The 27,833-nt window shown below is 41.8% G+C and overlaps 1 protein-coding gene across 2 annotated transcripts in view; it reads left to right on the top strand.

Moving 5' to 3' along the window:
* Window positions 1-27,833, top strand: part of BMP2K (BMP2 inducible kinase) — a 271,429-nt gene that overhangs the window by 181,395 nt on the left and 62,201 nt on the right. For both annotated transcript variants that reach the window (XR_014225958.1, XM_082273188.1), the window contains exons 9-13: window positions 3,243-3,322; window positions 12,614-12,771; window positions 13,733-13,914; window positions 16,847-16,942; window positions 19,778-19,959. Coding sequence is in view for 1 of the 2 variants with exons in the window: in XM_082273188.1 (XP_082129314.1) it covers window positions 3,243-3,322; window positions 12,614-12,771; window positions 13,733-13,914; window positions 16,847-16,942; window positions 19,778-19,959 (698 nt within the window). In the remaining variant the exon portion in view is untranslated. The remainder of the gene's footprint in view (window positions 1-3,242; window positions 3,323-12,613; window positions 12,772-13,732; window positions 13,915-16,846; window positions 16,943-19,777; window positions 19,960-27,833) is intronic.

Here is a 27,833-nt window from a genome sequence, read left to right as displayed (position 1 = left end):
TCAATCTCTGCCCCCACTTTGTTGTCAAATCTACCATCCGCCCATCAAAGCTATAGGATCTCTCTGCTGCTATTCAGTTTAATATCTCAGGGGTTATTGGCTCTGTCCCAGAAGTGGAAAGATTTCAGGGGCTCTCCTGAAACTGGTTTACTGTCCCCAAAGCAAAAGGAGGCATTTGATGCATTCTGGAACTATAGACCCTCAACCCTTTGTAGGGCTGAATTAACAAATATGCAGAGTAGCCACCAGCCTAAGGGCCCCACAACAACAGATAAAGATAATATTAATTTAATCTTGAAAGAAAATGACAAAAAAGCTCTCTTAAATTGTTTACCAAAGATATAAAAAAATAATCAACTCAAAGAAATGAAAACTTTACATTAAATACTCTATAAAGAAAATACTGTATTAATGTAATGTACCCAATAACTTAAAGCACATAGACCTCAGGTTTACATTACAGTTTGTCTCTTAAAAGCTCATTTTCTTTCAGCTGTCAGTTTGTAAAAAATGTTGGTGTAACCTAGGAACGTGTCATGTACAGTAAAGATGGGCCTCTCCATCTAGCGGCTGATGTGCACACTACTAGTTCAATGTTATTCCACTAGAACGTGTGCATGAGAAACCTCTAAGGGGGGTCTCCATGGTTTCAACTGCCTAGGAGCCTCCATAGAGCTTAATCCGGCACTGACCCCTGGGTTTAAAAATTGCTGCATGAACTTTTTCAAGTCAGTCATTGCTTAGGGAGGTATTTTGGCCTCTGTAGACATCAAAGATGCCTACTTGCACATCCCAATTTTCCCATCAAATCAACTTTACCTGCATATTGTTATAGGCACATGACATTACAGATTTGTTGCGCTTTCCTTTGGCCTCCATTTGTACACTTCCTGTGACATTGTGCTAGCTAAACCTGGTTTTGCCGGTCCTTCAGAAACTACCATATGAGCCTATCAAGGATATTAACCTGTCTACTTTCACTCATAACTTTGCCTTCTCCCACTGCTATCTTCTCTGTGAGGTGAGTCTCTGAACTTACAGCCTTATTCTGTAAGAGCCCCCACTTAGTGTTAAATAGGGCAGCTGCATATAACCCATGGCTCTAATCCTAATCCCTCTTTTTAGCAAATGGGAAAGAGTTAGACCTGTCAGATTTTTATATACAATGTCTTTCTGTCTTCCTCATTTTATAAAAAGTCCCCAATGGGGAAAAGTTGAGAAGTTTAAGGAGAAAAAAAATACACATACATTGCTTAGCATAAATGAGTACACCCTTTTTGAAAAGTAAGATTTTAATCATTCTCATTGAACACAAGAACAATTTCCAAAATTTTGACAAAACTGAGTTTTATAGAACATTTGTTTAACTCATTACATGAAAGTAAGGAAATTAATATAACTTTAGATTACAAAATCTTCAGTTTTACTCGAATTAGTTGATGCAAAAATGAATAGACCCCACAACAAAAACTACTACATCTAGTATTTTGTACGAGGACGCACTTTTTGAGTGCCTGCTATGCGGACTGTTAGGACTTTTTTCTACTTGCATGTTTTATGTATTTTCTATAAATTTTTTATAATTTTTTCTTTTATCATCAGTATTTTCACTTGAACAGTTTTATATTTTAATATATGGTATGTAACAGATCTGTTGGCTTTTGGATCTGGTACCCTTTTTCAGAGGTACAGTAAACCCCCGCTCCATCGCGGTTCAGTTTTTGCGGTCCCGGTATATTGCGTTTTTTTCTGTAATGTTATTTTACTAACTAAATTATTGAAAATTAAATATTTTTGTGTTTTCCACAGCTCTTGCTCTGTCTCTCAGTATATTTTATGTGTTTAACCACTTAAGCCCCGGAAGATTTTACCCCCCTTCCTGACCAGTGTTTTTTTTGCGATTTTTTTACTGCGTGACTTTAACGGACAATTGCACGGTCGTGCGACGCTGTAACTAAACGAATTTCACATCCTTTTTTTCCCACAAACAGAGCTTTCTTTTGGTGGTATTTGATCACCTGTGCGATTTTTTGATCATGCGCTATAAACAAAAAAAGAGCGTAAATTTTGCAAAAATAACAATATTTTTCACTTTTTTTTATATGAAATCCCCCCCCAAAAAAATGTAAAAATCAAAATGTTTTAACATTTTCAGCCAATTTGTTTTATGCTATATATGTTTGGTAAAAAAAATTGCAAAAAGCATATTTTGATTGGTTTGCGCAAAAGTTATCGCGTTTACTAACAAAGGGAAAGATTTTTGTCATTTTTGGTGTTTTTTTTTTAACGAGTAATGGCGGCGATCTGCGATTCCACAAACATTTATCTTGGTCTCATCGCTCCAGAGTACAGAGTCCCAGTAGTCGTCTTCTTTTTCAGCATGGGCCCTGGCAAATTCTAGGTTGGCTTTTTTGTGCATAGGAGAGGCTTCCTTTGTGGATGACACCCATGCTTGCCATTCCTCTGCAGTGCATTGTGTCACAGAAAACAATCACCCCAGTTTGGCTTTTATACTTCTTTAGCTAATTGCAGTGAACTTGCATGGCTATTTTCTTCAACCGTTTTTATCAGAGGACACTCATGTTGAGGTGCTAACTTCTGTGGACAGCTTGGACATCTCTGTGAGATGGTTGCAGTTCCTTTTTTGTGTTAAATTTTCATATTACTTTTGCTACAGTATTCTGACAGATTAGTAAAGCTTTGCTAACCTTCTTGTAGCCTTTACCTTTCTTGTTTAAAGAAATTATTTTCTTTCTCCGGTCTTGTAACATTTCTCTTCCATGTGGTGCCATTGCTGACCGCATGAAATGGGAACGGGTCTTCCTTAAGTAATGCCCAATCAACTGTCTGCTGGACACCCCTTTTAATGAATAATTAGACTCACCCGTAATTGAATTCTTGTTAATTAGTATTTTGTTGTCTGAAATTCAGCTTTGCTTCTAAGACTTTCATTGGGTGTATTCATTTTTACAACTTGGTCTTGAATGAATTTGTTAGGAGTTTGTTTGAGTGCGCAAATTAACACATTTTGGTTGCAATCAATGGCCGGCATTTGTGATTAAGACATTCTCCCCCCTCCCCCAGTGTTCTAAAATCTTTGATAGACTAAAATTTTGGTGTTTACAATTTTTCCTAAAAATAAACTTTTTTGCAGTATAAATTAATTGATTTTCTGATGAGTTGAAAAATGCTTTTGTGCATCGACAAAATGTCAGTTAAACGTTTTCTGAATATTTTTCCAGAATTCTACAATTCCCCAATCATTACCTGAGCCAATGACAGCGAGTGAGGCAGCTTCTAAAAAGAGTCAAATCAAAACCAGGTAAGACTACAAGAAGTGACAATGTAGTAGTGACAATATTAACCACAGATTTCTAATTATACTTTTTATATGCAGTACTGTGAAAAAGTTTTAGGCATGTGTGAAAAAATGCTGTAAATTAGGAAAGCTTTCAATAGAAGTAGTAATAGTTAATTTTTATCAATGAACAAAAGAGAAATCTAAATCAAATCAATCTTTGGTGTGACCACCCTTTGCCTTCAATCTTCTGTCTCTTCATGTAATCTTGGACAGGCTCAATGATTCTAAGATCAGGGCTCTGTAGGGGCCAAACCATCACTTCCAGGACTCCTTGTTCTTCTTTATGCTAAAGATACAGTGAGGGGAAAAAAATATTTGATCCCCTGCTGATTTTGTATGTTTGTCAACTGACAAAAAATGATCAGTCTATAGATTTTAGGTTTATTTTAAGAGTGAGAGAAAGAAAAAACAAAAATATCCATAGAATCACACTTCAAAAAAAGTTATAAATTGATTTGCATTTTAATGAGTGAAATAAGTATTTGATCCCCTATCAGTCAGCAAGATTTCTGGCTCCCAGGTGTCTTCAATACAGGTAACAAGCTGAGATTAGGAGCACTCTCTTAAAAGGAGTGCTACTAATATTGGTTTGTTACCTGTATAAGAGACACCTGTTCACAGAAACAATCAGATTCTAGTCTCTCCTCCATGGCCAAGACCAAAGAGTTGTCAAAGGATGTCAGGGACAAGATTGTAGACCTACACAAGGCTGGAATGGGCTACAAGGCCATCGCCAAGCAGCTTGGTGAGAGGGTGACAACAGTTGGTGCGATTTTTCGCAAATGGAAGAAACCCAAACTAACTGTCCATCTCCCTTGGTCTGGGGCACAATGCAAAATCTCCTTGTGGGGTTTCAATAATAAGAGCGGTGAGGAATCAGCCTAGAACTACATAGGAGAATCTTGTCACTGATTTCAATTCAGCTGGGACCATAGTCACCAAGAAAACAATTGGTAACACACTACGCCGCGAAGGGCTGAAATCCTGCCATGCCTGCAAGGTCCCCCTGCTCAAGAAAGCACATGTACAGGCCGTCTGTAGTTTGTTAATGAACATCTTAATGATTCAGAGGAGAATTGGGTGAAAGTGTTGTGGTCAGATGAGACCGAATTTGAGCTCTTTGTTATTAACTCAACCCACCGTGTTTGGAGGAGGAATGATGCCTATGACCCCAAGAACACCATCCTCACCGTCAAACATGGAGGTGGAAACATTATGCTTTGGGTGTGTTTTTCTGCTAAGGGAACAGGACAACTTCCCTGCATCAAAAGGGACGATGGAAGGGGGCCATGTACCGTCAAATCTCGCAGAGCAGGGAAAGAATGCAAACTGTTAGCTTATGTTGTGAATTATTGCAGTTTGAGAAGGAAATTACACTAGTCTGAGACTAGTGTAGTACCTGGATTGTGTTATTGTCAGATTATTATTATTATTATTTTTTTTTTTTTGAATGAAAGCTCTCTTCCCATTCTGTAATCATTCCAACATAAGCTGACATGTTCTCTCTCTTCCTACTGAATAGCAGGCTATAGCTCTGGACTTTGTGTAAATTGGAGAGGAGAGATGAGGAGACAGAAGCTGCAGAATGTAGGGGGTAAGGTCTCAATGCTGACTGTACCACCAAATCCTCCCCACCCCCTCCATAAACCAACATATCTTTAAGCTTCAGGAGGGGTGAAGCTACAGTCAGCAATGACAGAAAAAAAAGATTAATTTTTTTTGTTTTAACATCCACTGCTCAGATCTTAATGGGGACAAGTTTTCCTTCTTAGGATAAACAAACTTCGCAAATATAACATGCAGTTTAGTTGAAATGCGTTTTTTTTTACTTGATGTTTTATTTTGCTTATAGTTTAAATCTGCCTATTACTTTTGTGGTTGTTTTGGTAGCTGTCAGTACTGCTTATTTGCATAATAGTGGTGTTTTTTCCGAAAATTACTTTTCGACTTAATAATGTAATCATGGTGAAGGTAAGGGATTGTAATCTAAACACAGCAGGTGTTGAAAAAAAAACCCTTAATCTAAGCAAGCTGTAACACATTTTTTTCCATAGCTGGTGAAATGCATCATGAGAGATGATGTGCCTGAGGCCTTTTCTGAAGTAAACAAGATATTTCCCATACTATATCCCTCCCTAAAACTGTCATTCACTTAAGAAATTAAGCTCTTTTGTAATTGTTTTGCACTGAGCAATTATTACGTGATCTCAAGCCCACATGGATAGAGATGAGGTTCCAATATGCACAGTGTTAACCCTTGTATTTTAAAAACGACTGTACTAAAATAAAAATTTAGGCAGCCTTTTATTACCCCTTAATAGTTCCTTGTCTGTTTTGTTGATTCTTCTGACCGTCTGCATTTAATGCTTTTTGGCTTTGTGACCCAGAACAAATATTCATGTGGGGGTGTGCCATCACTGCTCCCCTAAGATGCTAGCACCATTCATTTCAGTGCCAGTTGTAGAATGAGGTAGGAGTGGTAAGAGATCCCTACCAAGGTATAGGTTACACTAATCGTCGTAGTTTGAATGGCCATTTAACAATTTAATTAAAACATCCATGAGGTAATAGTAACACATACTGGGTGCTTTTGGTCTTGTCCTTATAAAGGTTGAGCACCACGTACTTGCGGAGGGGGAAACAAAATAGCTTTGCTTTTTTATAATAGTCTGGGCTAAACACCCCATTCCTTAAAGTTTCACTAAACCCACATCATAAAAAAACTATCAATAAATGCTGTATTACATGCTGTTCATACTTAGTCACTATGAGATTTGTTTTCTGTATTCTGCAAAAAACCTGGTTGATCCTGCTGCTCTCTATCACCATCTTATGGTTGATCCTGCTGCTCTCTATCTACATGTAGATTAATGGAGGCTTTTCCTCTCTCTTATTCCAAGACACAGGTTGGAGGGGCATGACACAACCTGTGACTGGCAGAAATCCACCCACACCATGTTATTGCCATAAAATAACAATTTGATTTCCAATATATATTTGTTTTACAACTTAACACAATTTGATATTTTTTCTTTTTACTCTGTATTCCATAGGCTGTTTTTTATTTTTATTTGAACATGTGACCAGTAGCAGAGGACTAGAAGCTCCTTCTGCTTATGTTTCCCTGCAGACAGGCTGGGAAAGAGCTGGGTCATGTGACAGCTGTATATCGATTAAGAAAAAGGTACTTGGGTGTTTTTTTAAAAAACTAAAGTAATTACAGTGTCATCATCCATATACTGAAATAGAAGGGAGAATGTAAAATAGCGTGTTTTGTATCACTTAAAGGCTGGGTTCATACCTGTGGGATGACCGACATCGCATGTGATTAGCACCGCATTGCTGTACAGATCACATGCAATGTCTATGCGATGTATATTCAGCCATACAATTTGTATGGCTGAATTTGCATCGCAATCGAACCAAAATGGTGCAGGACCCTTTTTTTGGTCCGCACTGAAATCGTATTGCATGCAATCTGATTCCTGTCTGATTTTGCAGTGCGACCTGCGAACCGATTTGGGGGTGTCATTAACTTTACATTGATACCCACAGCGGTTTGCAGAGGGCACTGTCTGCAAAAAACATGCGATGCAGGAGCCCACATTGGAATTGCGCTGGTTGCCACATTGCACTAGTGTGAACCCAGCCTAAAACCTTAGGATATTTGGCATTTTTATATATTTTGTAATCAAAAAGTGATTGCTTAGTCAAACCACTTTTTAATAGTATAAATATATATATGCTCAAGCTGCATATTCAGTGTTCTTGTCATGCAACCTACATCATGGGCACTGCAGCAAGCTTCTAACTAATGAAGTGTTATAGGCAATAAAAGATTTAATTAGAAATTGCTGGCCTGTGACCATAGTTTGAAAACCCATTTGCAGACAGATTGACTCTACAAATACAGCATCACTATGACAGGAGCATGGTTTTGTAAGGTTCTGGCAGGTTTTGTTTTTATAGTACACTTTTGTGACATTTCTGTGGCATGTTCTGTATATAAAATCTTTATAAGCAGAATATTTTGATGTCACAACATAATGCTTACACAGTTTGCTAACACAGATTGACAGAAGGAGGTTAGACTGTGAAAGAGTGTCACTTACTGTGATGTTTGAAGGCTAACCTGCTATTACTTCCATAGTAACAAACAAGACGACCCAGACTATACCCTTTCTACTCATGTGACCGCTTTCTAAGATGGGTGGAGTTTAACGGGAATGTGCTCTCCGCATACTGTATGCAAACTGCTTTGTTAGGTTAAACTGATCAAAGCTCATGTACTTTACAAAGAAATTTCAAAAACAAGAGGCAGAGCGGTGAGATCTCATTCCTAGTCACAAAATGTATTGGTGAGCTATCAATCAAGGCTTGATTTTTTTTTTTTTTTTTTCAATTTTTATTTAGTCGGCTAAAATGGAATGGGTTTAGTTAACCACTTGACCTCTGGAACATTTACCCCCCTTCATGACCAGGCCTATTTTTTGCGATACAGCACCGTTACTGTAACTGACAGTTGTGCGGTCACTCAATGCTGTACCCAAATAAAATGTATGTCCTTTTTTACCCACAAATAGAGCTTTCTTTTGGTAAGATTTGATCGCCTGTGCGTTTTTTATTTTTTGCACTATAAACAAAAAATAAAACAATATTTTTTACTTTCTGCTGTAAAACCTATCTAAAAAAAACAAAAAAAATCGAATTTCTTCATAAATTTAGGCCAATATGTATTCTACTACATATTTTTGGTAAAATAAAAAAAATCCTAATAAGCATATATTGATTGGTTTGTTCAAAAGTTTTATAGCATCCTACAAGCTATGACATTTTTATTTTTTTATTGGTAATGGCGGCAATCAGTGATTTTTAGTGGGACGTGATATTGCGGCTGACATTCTGACACTAACTGACACTTTTTGGGGACCAATGACACTAATACAGTGATCAGTGCTAAAAATAAATGCTAATAACGTTAATTGGGAAGGGGTTACCATCAGGGGCGATTAAAGGGTTAACTGTGTGCCTAGCCATTGCTTTACTATACCATGTGAGGTGTTTTTACTAGGGGAAAAGATGAAATTTGTTCCCTGCTTTGCAGGAACACAAATTCCATTCCTTCCCTCCTGTCAGAAAGGCGATCTGCCCTGTTTACATAGGCAGATCAAAGTTCTGTCTCCCTGCCTGACGATCAGTGGGTGCCAGAGTATATCGGGTACGCTGCACCCCCACCGATCGGGTTCCGCTGTGTGTGATCACAGCGGAAGCGAGCCAGCGCACATGTGCGCCCCCCCCCCCTTCCCAGAAGTGTCATCATGCATATTTATGTGATCCAGGGCACAGGTGCTGCCCTGTCACAGTAAAACTGCTACAGGGTGAATTGCAATGCATTATTTAAGCATTTCTCTAGAATTTCTAAACTCATCATATACTCCTGTTGTAAAAATACAGTAACATGTTATTAATTATGATAATAAGGTTTGAACATGCACTACACACACAGATTTAGCTATTGTGATATAACGTCTTTATAAATAAAACCAAGTTTCATAAACATACGAAAATATTGCTTTTTGACAAACCGAAGTGCAACTTTAAAATATTACAAAAAGCTGTAAACTCTGTTGGCTGTAATGCTAGGCTGCAAGTGGGGGTGAGGAAGTAAATGGGAGTGAGGGAGTGCACAGGGCAGGGTGCATTATACTTTGGGGATGGGGAGGGGACCTGCAAGTGGGGATGGGGAAGTAAATGGGAGTGAGGGAGTGCACAGGGCAGGGGAGTGAGGGAGTGTACAGGGCAGGATGCATTATACTTTGGGGATGGGGAGATGACCTGCAAGTGGGGATGGGGAAGTAAATGGGAGTGAGGGAATGCACAGGGCAGGGGATGGGGAAGTAAATGGGAGTGAGGGAGTGTACAGGGCAGGATGCATTATACTTTGGGGATGGGGAGATGACCTGCAAGTGAGGATGGGGAAGTAAATGGGAGTGAGGGAGTGCACAGGGCAGGGTGCATTATACTTTATGGATGGGGAGGTGACCTGCAAGTGGGGATGGGGGAAGTAAATGGGAGTGAGGGAGTGCACAGGGCAGGATGCATTATACTTTGGGGATGGGGAGATGACCTGCAAGTGGGGATGGGGAAGTAAATGGGAGTGAGGGAATGCAGAGGGCAGGGGATGGGGAAGTAAATGGGAGTGAGGGAGTGTACAGGGCAGGATGCATTATACTTTGGGGATGGGGAGATGACCTGCAAGTGAGGATGGGGAAGTAAATGGGAGTGAGGGAGTGCACAGGGCAGGGTGCATTATACTTTATGGATGGGGAGGTGACCTGCAAGTGGGGATGGGGGAAGTAAATGGGAGTGAGGGAGTGCACAGGGCAGGGTGCATTATACTTTGGGGATGGGGAGGTGACCTGCAAGTGGGGATGGCGAAGTAAATGGGAGTGAGGGAGTGCACAGGGCAGGGTGCATTATACTTTGGGGATGGGGAGATGGCCTGCAAATGGGGATGGGGAAGTAAATGGGAGTGAGGGAGTGCACAGGGCAGGGTGCATTATACTTGGGAGATGGGGAGGTGACCTGCAAGTGGGGATGGGGAAGTAAATGGGAGTGAGGGAGTGCACAGAACAGGGTGCATTATACTTTGGGGATGGGGAGGTGACCTGCAAGTGGGAATGGGGAAGTAAATGGGAGTGAGAGAGTGCACAGGGCAGGGTGCATTATACTTTGGGGATGGGGAGGTGACCTGCAAGTGGGGATGGGGGAAGTAAATGGGAGTGCACAGGGCAGAGAACTGGACGGTCTGGGGAGGCTGTTATTTTAGCACTGCTACCTTGCTGGGAGGGGAAACTCTGTCACATCCAGACAGACACGAATCCAACAGAGGATTTCCTCTTCTGTGGTTTGCTGGGCACTGTTCCAGAATTCCCAGGCAACAGGCAGACAGAGGGAGCCTATGTCTCTCAGCCACTACACTTGCCGATAGGGTTAGGGGGCTTTAACATACAGGCAGAGATGTGAGAAAATCGAAGGTCCAGGTAAGTACTGGAGATTTTAGTTAACTAAAATGTACTAGAGGTTTTAGTTGACTAAAATACGACAAAAAGAATTCAGATGACTGAAATACGACTAAAACTAAAATGGCATTTTAGTCAAAAGACTATGACGAAAAGTAAATCGAAAATTTGATGTAAAAAACTAACACTGCTAGGGAATACTTTACTAATAACCCTCAGCAGACAGAGAGTGTACAGGAAGTTATTAGCTTACTGTATTACAGAATCAACAAGTATATTTTTGTTATAGCGAACCAAGATGACCAAGGCTTTTTAATGATCAGATCAAAAGGTAACAGATAGAGCAAACATTTTTGTTGGGGGATAACATATTCTATAACACATCTGCTAGCTACCGCTAAGCCTTCATGTATTGTGTTAAAAAAAAAAAAAAAAAACAACATTTTCGTTTGTTAGATAAGGGAATTTTTCCTCTGAACCTGATGGTATCCAAGTTGAAAAAGTACATGCAGTGTCTGTATTATCCATTTCTGCCTTACAACCCTTGGATTAAAGCACAGAAGAATCAAACGAATGCTTTTTGTTGTGGGGTATTCTATATGATTGCACACGTACACTGTACGAAGTCTGAGAAAGTTGATGTTTAGCATCATCTAGTGGTTGAAAAATAGCTTGCATGAGAAATGGCAAAGTAGTGTATGTCAAAATATGCAGCGTTTTACAGAATTGCCAAAGCGTCTGTGTGCTTGATAAAAATAGTGAGAAAAGAAAATGAAATGCATACAAATCAGTTCAGTTATTTTTTTTATTTATTTTTTTAACTAAAACTATTCTATCTCTGCCATAGTTTTGATATTTACATGTATAACACAGCGATAAGACATTAAAAAAAAAATTGCCCATATGCAGTATCATTTGTACATGCAAAACAAATCTCCTCTTTGTGAGGTGAAACTGAGTATTTTGCTCATCTTAGTCTTGTTTAAAGAGTAAACATACTATGTTGTTAATACATTTTTGATAAATACAATCTGAATGTGTTCTGAATTGGTTTACAAAAATCTGATATTTTCAGCTTGAGATGAATGCAGAAGGGTTAAATCACTCATATTCTTTTTAAAACACATCCCTGGGGAAAGAAAACATGTTTTTTTGCAGTGGGGCTGCCTCCACATTGCAGGGATTAAATGCCCCCATACTTCAGTCGTTAACTGCTTGTTAATGTCTAGGAGTTTGAAAAAAAAAAAAAACTTTTACTTACCAGACCTGCTGCTCCTCGGGCAGCTCACATACTCCTCTTCTCCCCTGGCAGCTAGCACTCTCCTTTTCTCCCCTATTCTCTAGCATTGGACTGTCCCTGGGTACCTCTACATCCGTTGAAGGGCTACAGGCTTGGCAATTGACTAGATGATGTTAGAGGACCTGCAACCGCCAGAGAATGGGGAGAAGAGGATTCAGGGACTGGTCTTAAAGCCTGGAGGAAGCCTGTGGGAGAGGACGGATCTAATTACTCATTTAACCTTGCAGTGGGGGCAGCCCCAGTGCAAGGGATGTTTTTCTTTTTTTGTTTTTTTCTTTCCCTGGAGTTCAGCTTTAAATGTCTTGCATAGAAATCAGGGTGCTTGAATTATTCCCTTTGCTAATATGCTATTAGTATGAATGAGTCTTACTGGTTTTTTTTTTGTGTGAAGAATACAGTACAAGTAAGAAAACAGACCTTATTGGGCATTTTTACAGGTATCAGGACAATATCTCCCCGGACACAATTCCCCTTGGACAACATCCCCCCGGGACAACATCTCCCGGGCAATATCCCCCCCCCCCCGGAAAACTTCCCCCTGGACATAGGGTTAGGGTTAGAAGGGGGATATTGTCCAGGGAAGATATTGTCCGGGGGGATGTTGTCCAGGGGGAATAATGTCTGGGGGATATTGTCCTAGAATCATAATACAATTAGAAAGTGTCATGGCTCTGGTCTCAGGAGTATGATACGCCAGCTGATGAATTTTAGATTTTTTTTTTTTCCTTCATCTGTGTCAGTAAACTGGAAATTTAGTTTCCTTTGTTCTTCGCTCAAGACACTGAAGCACATGTGGGCATGTTTGCTGTTGACTGATAACTTTACATGGGTCACGTTATCAGTCTGCCTCAAGTCAAGCATAATCACTAATGTTTGTCATTTAGAAATACTAAAAATTTTTAATTCCACAAAACTTGTTCTACTTTACAGAATAACTGACTCACTGGGGCCTACTGAGACATCCATTGCTCCAAGACAGAGACCAAAGGCATTTGCTGGCACGGCTGCAACGAAGGTGCTAAATATCCAAAGTTCTGCAACCCCAGTCAAGATGGCAGTGCAGAGTCCTCCAAATCAAACCTCCAATGGTAAAATGATTACCTGTAGTAGAAGCCCAGAAGGTTGCAGCATCTGTGTGACAGATGTTATGTGACTCTGTTGTGTGTATATGTGTAGCATCTTCAATATGGTCTGGTGAATGTGCTTAGAATTTAGAAGAATAAAACCCATCAAAGGGATTGTTTTTGTTGTTTGTTTAAACCTTAGAAATGATCTGAATGACTGTGTGCATGATGAAATGTTTGAAGAAACTTTGTGACTGGTGGGAAAGGGGGCAAACTCCTAGACTTATGGAGTAAAGCCACCTAGAAGTGCCTAAGGGCCTTATGTACACACAGACTAGGTTGACCGCCGGCTGTGGCAAAATCGCGCCACGATTTTACGGCTGGCAGTCAAAACGTTCCTTGTTCAGGAGAGGGAGGTTGAACCTCCCCTAACCGCAGCAGCTTCTAAACTCTTGGAAATGCCTATGTGTGCTTAGACACATAGGCTTTTATGGAGTTGAGTTTAGGAGTTTTGGCAAAAAAATGCCAGAAGCTCCTAAACTCAAGTTTTAGAAGCTGTAGTATACACAAGCTCTAAACATACCTGCAGCCTATGAGAACTTTGCTATCATTTTCATATGCTGGGTCATTCTGACAGGCAAAGCTCTCATACTTCTGAAGAGTTGAAGCTTGCTGCTAAGCCTTGCTTCAACATATTCCAAGTGGTCCATCACTATTATGGGCAGACTTACTGCCCAATAAGAATCTAAAGGAGGCAGAAACAAACAGGCAAGCTTCAGCACTAGAATGGCTGTGACAGGAAGGTTTGGGAAGCTTATTGTCCACTTGTCTCTTCTTGGAAGCCTGCATTTCATATATATATATGTGTGTGTGTGTGTGTGTGTGTGTGTGTGTGTGTGTGTGTGTGTGTGTGTGTGTGTGTGTGTGTGTGTGTATGTATGTATATATATATATATATAATCTATTCTATTGTCTTTCTTTTCAGCATCCACATACACAACAGCAAGACCCGGTAGTGGACATGAAGCACTTATGGCTCAGGACGGTAACCAGCAGCCCCCACAACAGCACAGGGTTTTACAACAACTGCAGCCAGGTGACTGGAGACTACAGCAGCTTCATCAGTTACAGCAGCAGCAGCTGATCCAGGAAGCCTACATGAAGCAGGTAGTCACTCTTGTGTAATTTACTTTGCTGGTGGCATTACCACTGTGAACTTGAGTAGGTGTGAAGCCTCTCAAAAGTCTTTGTAAAGTATAATGTAAGGCAGCGATCAACAAAGAATTTTCATGGAGCTAGACCTTCACTCTGAAGCTGACCATGACCCTGGGACAGCAGGTCTGCTAATTTGGATCTGGCCATTCTCTGCACAATTTGATTGTTGCCAGTATGGAGCAACTGTACCTCTTTTGGTTTCCCTGATAATCCTTGTGTATGCCCCTGCACTCCTCAAGCTCTAAAAGGACCAAGTGGCTTCTATTTGAGGTGTGGGGCCTTGTTTTTATTGTTATGGCTGATTACGTATATATCTTTATACCCTTGGGCATGTTACACCACTCCAACCCCTGAACAAGCTTTACATTAAAACGCCTTGGGTCTTATCACATGGATCTATTTATTTATTACAACAAGAATTTAAATTGACAATATTATCATGTAAGAATGGGAGTGATCCAGTAGAATCGTGTCTATAGAGGGATTGTGATATATATGTTGTGTTAGACATTTTTCTTTTAACATTTTATGTGTTTTTTATGAACATTGTAATAAACTTTTAAGTTTTATATATTTTGGTTCTATATTTTTGGAGGTTGTTTACACATTTATGTGTCTTAAAAGTCCCAATCAGAACTACATTTTGGATTTTTCTCTGTCTTGGGGATGTGCGCACTTAGCATAAAACAATCCTAATTTGTATTTTTATGTTAGAAGTTTCATGACCCTTGCTGTGATACATTGGAATCTTCACACACAGGAACTTGTCTAAAGACATAATAAATGTCTTAAAGTGATTCTAAAGGTTGTAGTTTTTTTTTTTTTTTAATACCAAATATGTCATGGTTTTTTTGCACAGCGGTCCCAACCCTCTTCTTTTTGGGTCCCCAGCCGGCAGTCATGGCTCTTTTGCTATGGGGGCACTCGAGCTGGCTCACTGCCGAGTCGCGCTCCTGTGAATGGGCATATCCATTCCCATTCCCATACTGAGCGTGGTTTGACCCTGCCCCCCCCACTCTCTCCTTATGTGCTCACTGGGTGTGATTGACTGCAACAGGAGCCAATGGCTCCCTCTACTCTGTGAGCCAATGAGGAGAGAGAGAGACACTGGACATTACTGAATTGAGATTGGCCCATGTAAGTATAAGGAGGAGCTGGGGGGGGGGGGTTGTGGGTGGGGGGAGCTGCATCCAGTAGGTTTTTTTGTCTTAATGCATAGAATGCATTAAGGTAAAAATAAAAAACTTCTGCCTTTAGAACCACTTTAAACTTGCATGTGAACCAGTAACTTATTAATATGCTCATTATTTTTACTGTAACAAACTTCAGAGTTTGCCTGAATATCTCTAAGCTGAAATAGCTTTATTAGGGTGAAAACAATTGTTGTTACTATTCATTTCTTGTTTAATGGAGAGAGAAGTTTTTGAGAAAAAAAAAAAGAGGATTTACCTTTTCAGCCCCAAGAGTGAAGGTCCAGCACCATGAAGCTTCTTTGTTGATATTCACCTTCTCTTGCACTTGCCATTTATGCTTGTGAGAATAATGTATCATCTTACTCCCTATTGTGCAGCAACACATTGATTGGTGGTGGGACAGGAATTAAAGGGTCAGTCCACCTAAAAATGTTCTGTAATGGACCTGTGCCCGCCAAATGTATCAACTACTAGCTTAGATATCTGTGGATTGCTATTGGCAAGATCTCCTCCTTAGACATGTCAGCTCTGTTAGCTGTACAGTAGGGTTTTCAGTCTTCCCACTGTATTGTAATAAAGCACCTTGTATTGTCTGTGGAATGTCTTCTGCCCTGCAACAGGGCAGGACAACAGACCTCTTCAGCAGAGTCCTAGAAAGAACTAAAAAGAAATTGATGGTTTAAACTTTTAGCAGAGCTGCACAATTAATAGTTAAAATATTGCGATCTCGATTCACGCCCCCCTCACGACCTTAAAACAGCATGTCCTCGATTCTTACAGAGCTGTTCTCTGCTCACTCACTTCTTAAAAAAAAAAAAAAACAAATGTTTATTAACATTGTTAAAGCTGCTAGATAACTATAAACACAATGGTTTACAATGTATTTTTTCGTTCTTTTAGATCAAAGGAATGAACTTCCAAGTGAGGGCAGTTTAACCTCTTAGAGTCGGTTCACACTAAGGCGACACGACTCTGCACGACTTCGGGAGCGACTTGTGCATTACCATGCACCACGACTTCGGAGCGACTTGCAGGGACTTCACATAATGGAAGTCTATGCAAGTCGCCTCCGAGATCGCCCCGATGTAGTACAGGACCCTTTTTCTAAGTCGGAGCGACTTGTGTCGCTCCTATTAGAACGGGTCCTGTAGCAGTCAATGGAGCGCGATTTGTCAGGCTGACAAGTCGCCTGACAAGTCGCCTGACAAGTCGCGGCAGTGTGGACCGGCTCTTAAAGACTAAGCCTTTTTTCTGACTCTTGTTGCTTACAAGTTAAAATCAGCATTTTTTGCTAGAAAATTACTTAGAACCCCCAAACAAATATATGTTTTTTTTTTTTTTTTAGCAGAGACCCTAGAGAATAAAATGGCGATCGTTGCAATCTTTTATGTCACACTGTATTTGCATAGAAGTCTTTCAAACACAGTTTTTTTGGGAAAAAATACACTTTAATAAATTTAAAAAAAATTAAACAGTAAAGTTAGCCCAATTTTTTTTCCTATAATGTAACAGATTGTTATGCCGAGAATCATGATCTTTATTCTAAGCAAAAAAATTGTGATTCTCATTTTACCCAGAATCGTGCAGCTCTGTTGTTTTGAGAGAAAAAAAGTTTATATTAGTGTTGTATAACATTTGTGTACTTTGTGAATATGCAAACTTTGACTAAAAACTGTATTCTGTCTGTGCAGTATCAACAAGCATTTCAGCACCAAATTCTTCAGCAACAATATTTAATGCAGTCCCTATACCAGCAACAACACCTTCCGCCTCAATATGCAGCCATGGTAAGAGAACTTTACTTAACTTTGGCAATGTTAGCATTGACTTGTACTTTTTGGTTCCCTTCACAAGAGTGGTCCGCTTGGCGGACTCCCCTTTGCTTAGCGGGGGATCGTTCAGCTGATCCCCGCTGAGCAGGTGGATGACAGGTCACTGTACAGAGTGGAGACGGACAGAGTCCTGCGCTCCCCAGATGATCAGGTAGGTAAAACTGCTTTACCCAGTCCCCTAGACAAATGAGCAGTTAACCCCTGCAGCCCCATTGCAAGAGAGAATTTTTAGTTTTCTTGAATTTAAAGTGAAATTAAACTGCATGTGAGCATTACAAACCAAAAATGCTGTTTAATGAATTTTTAATATTCAAAGAAAACTCTCCCATCCATCCATGTCTTATTTTGATGAGAAATTACTTTGAAAAACCCCCCGTAGGATTTCTAGCTGTGGCCATCTTGAGTAAGGGCAGATGATTTGTGTAGCATTGACTTCCTGGAGTCCATCTGCCCTTAGCTTAGGCGTGCAGGCAGGAAGGTGTACTCATCTGGAAAAAAAACCCTCCTAACACTAAATTTAACACACCTGCTCCCCATTCACACCTGAGACCTTGTAACACGAACAAGTCACATGACACCGGGGAGGGGAAATGGCTAATTTGGCTCAATTTGGACATTTTCACTTAGGGGTGTGCTCACTTTTGTTGCCTGCAATTTAGACATTAATGGCTGTGTGAGTTATTCTGAGGGGACAGCAAATTTACACTGTTATACAAGCTGTACACTCACTACTTTACATTGTAGCAAAGTGTCATTTCTTCAGTGTTGTCACATGAAAATGTATAATAAAATATTTACCAAAATGTGAGGGGAGTACTCACTTTTGTGAAATACTGTACTTTCCTTTCTATTTAGTCAATGTTGATTGAGAGAGTAAAGTTCCACTTTAAGCTTTAAATCCTTTTTTTTAACTCCAAATTATAACCAGGTACAGCTGTGTTCCAGTGTAAATTATCTAAAGTGTAAAATAAACTGCATGATTCTCTTGATGTAACTGCCTACTTAGCCGGGGTTAAGGACATTTGCTGTTAAAAAAGAAATTGCTTACAGCTGTAGGTACCAAGTTGTGCAAAAAAAAAAAAAAAAAAAGATTTCCACGTGACATAGCTACCAAAAAGACATAATCATCTGGAGAACACTTATATTAGTATAGTTAAAGTATATTCCCTGGATGTGAAGGTGATTTGGTGTGACATCTGTCACCTCATTGATCGCTAGTGTTTGTATGGGCTGATCTGATTGGCTAGGCGGGTGTCCCTTTCTCCCCTCATCTGTATAGCTCTCCTGAAGCCCCTGCGCTCAGTGGTAGAGCAAGGCTGAAATCCCTGTAGAGGAGTAGAAAAAAAAGTGTATTCCCACTTTTGAAGCCAGACTGGGATTACACCTTCTTTTATTTGTTGCGTGCTACCATTCACATAGTACAAATTTAAAAAATGTTTTAAAATTGTAGCTTACCTTTTCAAATGCTCTTTTCTGGACATTTCAGCACTGAAAAATCCTACCTGGTACTCTTTGTTCTTAGAGGGCATAGAGGGGGCTAAGGAGCTGTTTGCCATAAATAACCCTGTCTCTACTGTGCTAGCAAGTCTTCATTAGCAGTTGGTAACTCCATTTGAACACTGTCCTGAGATTTAGAAGCTTTCCTTCATTGTCTGTCCTAAACTTTTCTGTTGGAACAGACCACATTAAGCTTGTTCTGAAATGGTTGCAGTTAGATATGACACCTTCCCCTAAGAAACATCTAGAAGTTTAGAAATATGTTTATATTTATTTTAAGTGTGCTATATGAAGGGAAACGCACCAAAACATTTAGTGAGGCTTTCTCAAATGTGAATGCAAAAGTGGAAATACAGTTTAAAGTTAAACTATAGTGTTTTAGTATTTCGTAGATCATTTTAATATAAATAACATTATTACTGTGTAATAATGCATTAAAACCATTTGTTTACTTACAGAAGTATAGCCAAAGCTCTTTGGCTGTACTTCTCCTGTGGATCATAGGAGTGAAGTTCGGTCTGCTTTCCTGTTGAACAGACAGCAGGCTAAAGTCTGCTATCAGGTGACATCACTCAGCCAGTCCAGGCTCTGGAAAGATTAGACCATATGGTCGGGAGCCACCCAGATGCCTGGACTGGCATCTGGCTCAGCTTGCTTCTCAGTGATTCACTGGGAGCCTGAGCCAGCTCCTACCACACCCTCCACAGCCTAGTGCTCCAGTGAGCCCTAGAAGGGCACAGCAGAGAGCTGCTGACTGATAGTCATGGCTCTCTGCTCAGAGTATGGGGGAGAACTGAGCAGTCAGTGATATTTGATCGCTCAGTTCTCACTGCAGAGCTGGTGGAAGACAGATGCAGCACCAGATCGATCCACCTAGGTGGGTATAAATGTTAAAAATAAATTAAAAAATATAGATAGATAAAAAGTCCACACTTCTCTTTTAAGTATAAATAGTAGTTGTTCTCAACTTTTTGTATACAGTAACAGATCTCTTTATTATATTTTGTAGCTGACTATATTTCTAAGATCTGTTTAAAACTTTCAGCCACTCAGCCCAAATAGAGCTTGCAAGGCCAAATACCAAGACGATTAGACTCCTATGTCGGGAGGCATGCCCTGTTTTATTTTCTTGCTTCATATCAAAGATGGTAAACATTCACAGAGGCACATGTGGCAATGAGAATAGTTTTTTTTTCTGTGGTCAGTTATTACTGTAACTTCAAATGTGTGAATAATATCTACATGCTGTATATTCAGCTGATCTTTAGATTTCCAATCTCAAATTTTTTTCAGGTTCACCACTACCAACAGGCCCAGTTATTGCAACAACAACAGCAGCAACAGCAACAACAGGCTTTAGTACAGCAGCAACCTCACCCTCATCAGTATCTGACATCTCCTCAGGAGTTCACACCAGCCTTAGTTTCTACATCCCAACCTGAACATGTGGGAATTGTAAGAAGTAACACCAGCATGTAAGTAATTAAGAATCTGTGGGATAAATATCTGTATGGTATTCATACATCTAAACAATTTTATAGTTTCAAATAATAATCATTTTTGTGAAGGACACCAACTTTTCAGAAACTGTACAAGTTGGTTTCGGGTGGTGGGTCATGTGATATATACAGTGTTGACAAGACTTTAGTTTGGCAGGTGACTTCATGAGCTCCTAACTTCTAGTCCTTATGACCTACTATAGAGGGAGACTGGAGCCTCATTTTGTTTAAGATGAGTAAGCAAGCCCTTCTGTTACTTTATTCAGCACAAAAGTAGCAGCATGTGTAGTGGCAGGTCTTGTCATAATGCTTACTTTATACAATATTTCAGACTTGCCAGACTACAGTTGTTAAACTGCTTCTGGTGCTGCATAGAAGACACCTGCATGATTAATTCCTCTCTTTGCAGAGCATATCGGGACCCCCCAATACCGGGGGGGGGGGGGGGCTATTTTATGCAAATATAAACCATCTTCTGTAGTTGATGGCTGTGCTCCTGCCCTCTTATCTCCCATGTTTCAATGTTTTGTAAGGCCGCTTCTCTCCATCTGGCGAGTAATACGTTTCAAGAAGGAGCTCTGTTAGAGCGATTTTCCCACAAGAATTGCTCAGTATATTTCTATATCCGAGAACACCAATATTTACCGCTGTCAGAATTCAGAGTGCCAGTAGCCTGAGGTGGTTTAACCAGTGAAACTTGCCTCAGATTTACTTTTTAAGGGGCTTTGCTGTGAACAAGTATACATATCTTTCTTTATCGTACATATCACAACACAGGGTTTCTTCATCTTCAGGTGATTGGATACGATAGCCTGTAACGTTGCTAGTTGGCACTGGACCTGCGCAATGGGACCCTACACAATAATATATTGCCTTTTTAGAGTGGTAGAATGCTTTACAGGTTCAGGGCCGTGACCCCCCACTTGAGTCCTGAAGATCCTTGTCGCATTGTGTGCTGTATTTGGTGAAGTTTGGACCCACTAGAAGGGTCCTGTAGAATGGACTGGTGAGTGCCCTATGGTAGCCCTAGTTGGCACCCCCTCTGGTGACCCCCACTCCCACCCTGGGCAGGACAGAAAAATAGTTTTTTCTTTTTGTAGCCCCCAAATTTTGTTTACATGTGTACAGTATTTTTGAGTAACTTTATGGCTTCCTGGGTCGCCCCGCATGCTACATAGCAGTGGTGGCGCTTAGGGGAGATCTGGGAAGCTCTAGACGCCAAATGTAGGAGGGGGAGAGTTTTTTTCCACACATATGCAGTGCGCCCAGTGATGTCACAAGTGTGGTGGAAGGTTCTGGTGGAAGTCATCTTGGGTTCCCAAGCAGTGCAGGCTCTCAGATGACTACATCTGCCAGCAGAACTGCTCTTCTAGTGGGACTACAGGTTTCAGCAGTAGCGGTTGCCTTGAGGGACTACAGATTACAGCAGACCATTTGATATTGTGGGACAACAGGTCGCAGCAGAACATTTCTTTGTGGGGCTACAGATCGCAGCTAATATTGAGGACCACACAACTCTTTCTTGTGGGGGTGAGGGCACTGGCAGATTTAGTAGGAAATCTCCAGGAGTAACCAGCATACTGGTGCTGTTTAGCACTGTGCCCCCTCTCCGCTGACTTTGACCACTGTATCAAGCAAGGGTCCCTATATACATATGTATCAGCAGGCCATGTCTAATCAATGGCAGATTGAAGGAGATGTAGGAAACGAGGGGTTAAGAAAACCTTCTTCAGTGGGGAGGAACCTGGGTAGAGCCCCCCATGCACTGTGTCTCCTTGGTCTTAGTATGTTCAAAGCGTTTCTGACTCCCCTCACCTATAAAGAACCTAAACAAGTTTCTACTAGTTCAGAAGTTTCAGGTGGAGTTGGGGCAGTTAGTGGTGACTAGGAATGGGCTCAGGCATGTTCGGATCCTAGTCCCAACCCACCAGAGCAATCCCGCCAGGAAGCCCTCACTGCACACCGCCAATCATAGGCAGTGAGGCATTTCCCAGCCCGCAGCTGCACATGATTGCTCAGGTGGGTTAGGACTTTGATCCGAACACACCTGAGTCCATGACCTCTCTCCAGCAGGGAAATTTCCTGGCATCAGTGGATATCAAAGATGCTTATCTGCCCTTTCGATCTTTCCATGTCACCAAAGGTTTCTGAAGTTTGCATTGCTGGAACATTACTTTGTGGCCCTGTCTTTTGGCCTGTACACAGCTCCCAGAGTGTTCATCAAGGTCCTGACTCCTGTTCTAGGGTTCCCATGTTCCTGCGATATCCCGGTTATAGGGAATCTTAACTACTGAATTTTGAGGGAACACTTCTACTTCGCTACTGACTGACAAATCTCTTGCTCTGAGGACTCAAGTGAGTCAAGACATTTATATCCCTCAATTTGCCTTTGCATGAGAGTTCTGAGAAAGAAGTGGCATTCCGTGAAGGCAGTGTCCTTTGCCCAATTGAATTCTAGGCCCATCCAACAGAATGTATTGATGGCACAGGACAGGAGCACACAGTCATTACATTTTATGATGCTGCTAAACCTCAGCACGATATTGTTTCTGAACTAGTGACTCTTTTCATAAACGCTGGAGATGGAAAAATATTTTTTCTCTCCTCGCCTTCCAGAACGGTCCAACATGAGAGAAGATAGGCTCCTCCCTACCGGAAACACAATCAATCACAGTTTGTTAAAAGGCCCCACCCTTCCCTCTGCCCCTCAGTTTAGATTGTGTTTCTTCCTACAGTGAAACGTTTGTTGTTTTCACTGACCTGCAGACTTTGGAAGTCAGATGGTCCCCCTGTGAGCCAGGTTCAGCAAATTGCCGTGAGAGCTGAGCTCTACCTGCCGCCTCCTCAGGCTTCTCACAGTTCGCCCCAATGCTTACAAGCCATCGGTCACCTGGGGTGCCCCTCTAGGCTTGTCTCCGGCGCCAGCAGCTCTCCTCCACAGGAACATTTTGAAAAGCCTGCCGGACGGGCGTCTCAAGCCTCGTCCTCAGACGGGAAATTCCGGCGCGACGTCAGGACGCTACCGCACGGATGCGGAAGAGGAAGTGTGTAGAGGAGACCGCTGGTGAGCGGTAAAGCAGACTCTCAGGCTACAAGAGTCCGGACAGCTGCAAGGGAGATGAAGCCCTCCACAACTCAAACTCCGGGAAAGGAGGAGGGACTGGTCCAGGTTTTGGCAGCCAAACCCAGGTCGGATCCGGGTAAGTGCTGGAGCATATCCTTGCATGGTTGTTTTCTAAGACTGCTGGTACTGACATAGAAAATTCCTGGAAAATCCCTTTTCCCTGACCTTAGTCGGACCTACTTTCTGTCCTTTCTATGGTCTTCATACATTTAAGTTGGCAAGAGTGATACTTAATTTCATTTTCTATCCTTTCTTCCAGAGTCCCAGAGCGGTTCACAAGAGACCTCTACTACTACCCCAGCCTTATCAGGCTCTGTTGCCTCTAAGAAGTGTGGTAATTGTGGTGATAGATTTTCTAGCTCCCACACCAAGCCTTTCTGCTATAAGTGTATTTACAAATTAGCGGGAAAAGAAACCTCAGGCTTAATGAAAGACTTCTTAAAGTCTGTACAAGAAGAAATGCTGAGTACAATTCAGTCAGTACGCTCTTCATTGGGAACTCCATGAACCTCAGAGTCCAGGGAACCTTCTTTAGTGGAGGGTACCTCTTCACAGGAAAGTTCTATATCCAGGCCAGGATCTTCGGGTCTAGTACCCTCATCCCAAAACCTCCCTTCAGCCCAGCCTAGGAAAAGAAGTAGATTATCAGCAGAGGAAAACCGCTCAGACTCCCAAACCAGCTCAGACGGCGAGGGGGACAGGGACTCAGAAGAACCTGATGAGGTAGAACCAACTAGAAATCTATTCTTCCAGGGGTTTTACTCCCATGTATTTGTTGTCCCAAAACCATCAGGAAAATATCGCCTGATAATAAATAGTTTTCAATGGAAACTATTTATTCAGTACGAAAGAATCTACTGAAAGATGTTTTCATGAATACGCTAGACCTCAGAGATGCATACCTGCATGTTCCCATTCACCAGGAACATCAGCCTTTCCTGAGGTTTGCGATAGTGACAAAAGAAGGGACAACTCACTGGCAGTTCAGAGCACTACCTAGCGGCCAGTCCAAGAATCTTTACAAAGATCCTGGCAGAGGCGGTGGCCCATCTACACCTTCAGGGGATAGCCCTGATTCCCTATTTAGACGACCTACTGATTTTTGGCAAATCAACAGCTCAAGTAAACTTGGATACCCAACAGGTGATAGACTCCCTACAAAAGTTAGGATGGCTTATCAACCTGGAAAAGTCATCCCTGAAACTTACCCAAATACAGACCTTTCTGGGGTTCCAGGTAGACTCAAGGTCTCAGAAGCTCTTTCTACCCATAGAAAAAAGGGAGAAAATCGTTTCTTCAGTTTTAACCCTCAAGGAGGCTCCCTCCTGTTCCAGAAGAGAAATTTTAAGAGTCCTGGGACTAATGTCGGCCTGCATCCCAGCGGTTGTGTGGGCATAAACTCCTCGCAAGAGAGCTTCTTTTCTTCCATCTGTCCTCTTGGGACAGGAAGATAGAATCTCTAGACAAATGCGTCAATCTTACTCCGTAGGTGCAGATATCTTTGTAATGATGGACAAACCCAAACAACCTGGGAGAAGGCAGACCCTGGGGTCAGTGGAATCCCATAAAGATTACCACAGATGCCAGCACGAAGGGTTGGGGAGCTCACCTGGAGGGGGCTCAGGCGCAGGGGATCTGGGACAAAAGAACAGCACAGGCCTCGTCCAACTTCAGAGAGTTGAAGGCAGTGGGGGAAGCTTTAAAAGCTTTCCAAAGGTTCACAACGGTTGTCTATCTGAATCGACAAGGAGGGACCAGGTCTTAACCCTGACCAAAGAGATCCTGGGTTGGGCTGAAGGGAGGATAATTTCCCTTGTGGCCATTCACATCAAGGGAAAGAACAACTCACAAGCAGACTTCCTCAGCCGTCACCTTATAAAAGAAGAGAATGGGAACTAAGTCCCAAAATCTTCAAGTTAGTATTACAAAGGTTTGAGAACCTAGAGATAGACCGGTTTGCCTCCGCTCAGAACAAGAAGGTAAAGAGTTTCTTCTCTCTCACACGGACCAGAGGGATGGCCGGATTGGATGCACTAGCCCAACCGTGGCAGTTCAATCCAGCCTATGCCTTCCCCCCCTGATGCTAATTCCGAGAGTCCTACAGAAGTTAAGTCAGTCTCAAAACCTGAAATTGATTCTAATTGCCCCATGGTGGCCAAAAAGGCCTTGGTTTGCCATCTTGAAAGCCATGTCAATAGCTTGCCCATGGCATCTTCCAGTTTCCCCAGCCCTTCTGTCTCAGGGACCAGTGTTGTGTCCGGACCAAGGATTCTTCCAGTTGACAGCCTGGTTACTGAGCGCCAACTCCTAATTTCAAAAGGCTGCTCAGAAAGAGTAGTGGACGCACTCTTGCTGAGCAGAAAACCAGTTACGAAAAATATTTATACGAAAGTTTGGAAAAAGTTTTGTACCTGGCGTAGGCAAAAAGATTTTGCCTCTACCTCTATTCCCACGATCCTAGAATTCTTACAAGATGGAGTAGATAAGGGTGTGGCAGCTAACACCCTTAAGGTACAAATAGCGGCTCTTTCGGTATTTTTGGACACTAGTCTGGCAAAAGAGCCGTTAATCAAAAGATTTTTGTTGGCTAGACAGAGGGTTACCCCTATTATAAAAGACAGGTTCCCCCCTTGGGACCTGACCAGGGTCCTAGAGGCATTATCTAAGGATCCTTTCGCACCCTTAAAGGAAATCTCCCTTAAATTTTTGTCTTTAAAATTGGCCTTCCTGCTAGCCATTACTACAGCAAGAAGAGTAGAGGACCTACAAGCTCTCTCTATTAAAGAACCATTTATGGTGGTTTTTCCAGATAGGATTGTCCTAAAACCAGATCTGCTGTATCTGCCAAAGGTAGCATCTTCTTTCCACAAGACACAAGAAATAAAATCTACCATCCTTTTGTGATAACCCAAAAAATAGTAAGGAAAAGGAATTCCATTGTATTGATGTAAGAAGAGCCCTTCTCACTTATTTAGAAAGGACCAAAACCTTCAGGAGATCAAACCACCTTTTAGTCCTTCATTCTGGGCCCAGAAAGGGACTGCGGGCCTCCAAGCCATCAGTGTCTAGGTGGATTAGACAAGCAATTACCACCTCTTTATGAGGCATCCAGTGTTTCTGCTCCAACTAAGATTAAATCGCACTCGACAAGAGCCCTAGCTACATCCTGGGCCGAGAAGGCTGGAGCTTCATGGGAACAGATCCGCAGTGCAGCCACCTGGTCCAGTCATGACACCTTCCTGAAGCATTACCGTGTAGAAGTACTGTCTCAACAAGACCTATCTTTGGCCGAAAGGTCTTACAGGCAGTGGTCCCACCCTAAGGTAGGCCTATGGGTAATCTATTATCCTCTCATGTTGGGCCGTCCTGGAAGGCGAGGAGAGAAAACTTACCGTTAGTTAACCGTTAACGGTTTTTCTGACGAGCCTTCCAGGACGGATGGCCTATTCCCGCCCTGTTAAAAGGGTGTAGTAACAATAGATAAAACTTAGGTGGTAAGTACCTATAGAATTATTGAAACACTTCCCTCGGAAATGGTTGTGGAAGATACTTTTTTACGAGAGAGTTTCCGAATTGGCTGCTCTTTCCGGTAAGAAACCATTGCTGCTGCTCCACCATGTCAAAATGGTTCTACAGCCTTAGCTTTTCTTTTTACTCAAGGTGTTTTTTCCTTTCCATCTCAACTAGGACATTGTCTTGCCATCTTTCCATCCTAAACCTCAGACGATGGGGGACAAGGCTCTTTATACCTTGGATGTGTTTCCTGCTATCAGATGCTACCTGAATTCGACTGCTGCAATTTGTTGGCTGAATATCCCTCTTTGTGCTTACTGAAGGTCCAAGTAAGGGTCCTGCAGCTTCCAAATCTGTAATCTCTCTATTGATCGGTCAGCTTATTTCTCAGCTTATGGTCTGAAAGAAAAAGTTTCTTCAGTTACAGCTCATTCTACCAGGGGTGTCTGTGCTTTCTGAGCTATTCGGCATCAGGCTTTAGTAGCGCAAGTGTATAGCTGCTACCTTGTCTTCGATTCATATTTTCATAAAGTTTATCAAGTGGATGTGCAACCTGCTGAAGATGCCACCTTTGGTAGGTAAATTTTGCAGGCTAGTGCCTTAAGTTCTAACCTGTTCTGGTTTGGTTGTTTAGGGCCTGTTGGCTTGTTGCCATGTTAACGTGGTTGTAAAGGCTGAAGGTTTTTGCATAGAGTGCATGAAGATAAAAAAACCTTCAGTGCGCAGCTCCCCTCAGCCCCCCTGATATTTATCTAAACCAGATTTCCAGCGATGTGCACTAGAGTCAAGACTCTCCCAGTTTTCTCACTCCTGACTAGCTGAGATGCAGCAGCAGGAGCCATTGGGTCTGGCTGCTGTCAATCACAGCCAGTGAGGCGTTAGTGGGGGCTGGGGCTGAGCTGCACTCTGTCTTGCTATGGGGTCACTCGGCAAGGGGGGGAGGGGTCCAGAGCACTAACAGGGGACCCAAGAAGATGAGGATCAGGGATGCTCTGTGCAAAACCATTGCACAGAGCAGATAGTTATAACATGTTTGCTATTTAAAAACATTTTTCTTTACAAACGCTTTAATCCCCCCTCTTGGGTGTTTTGGGACATCCCTGTCATAATGGAGATGAGGATACCCTGTGCGCTAGGATGTATCCTTTTCTTGGAGTACATCATAAAAAACAGGGATCCCACCCTTCTGCCTTTGAGGTTTATGGCCTGTTAC

Source organism: Pelophylax lessonae, assembly GCF_965119305.1.
Source record: "Pelophylax lessonae genome assembly, chromosome: 1".
Classification (NCBI taxonomy): Eukaryota; Metazoa; Chordata; class Amphibia; order Anura; family Ranidae; genus Pelophylax; species Pelophylax lessonae.
This window is presented reverse-complemented; position numbering and strand designations above follow the sequence as displayed.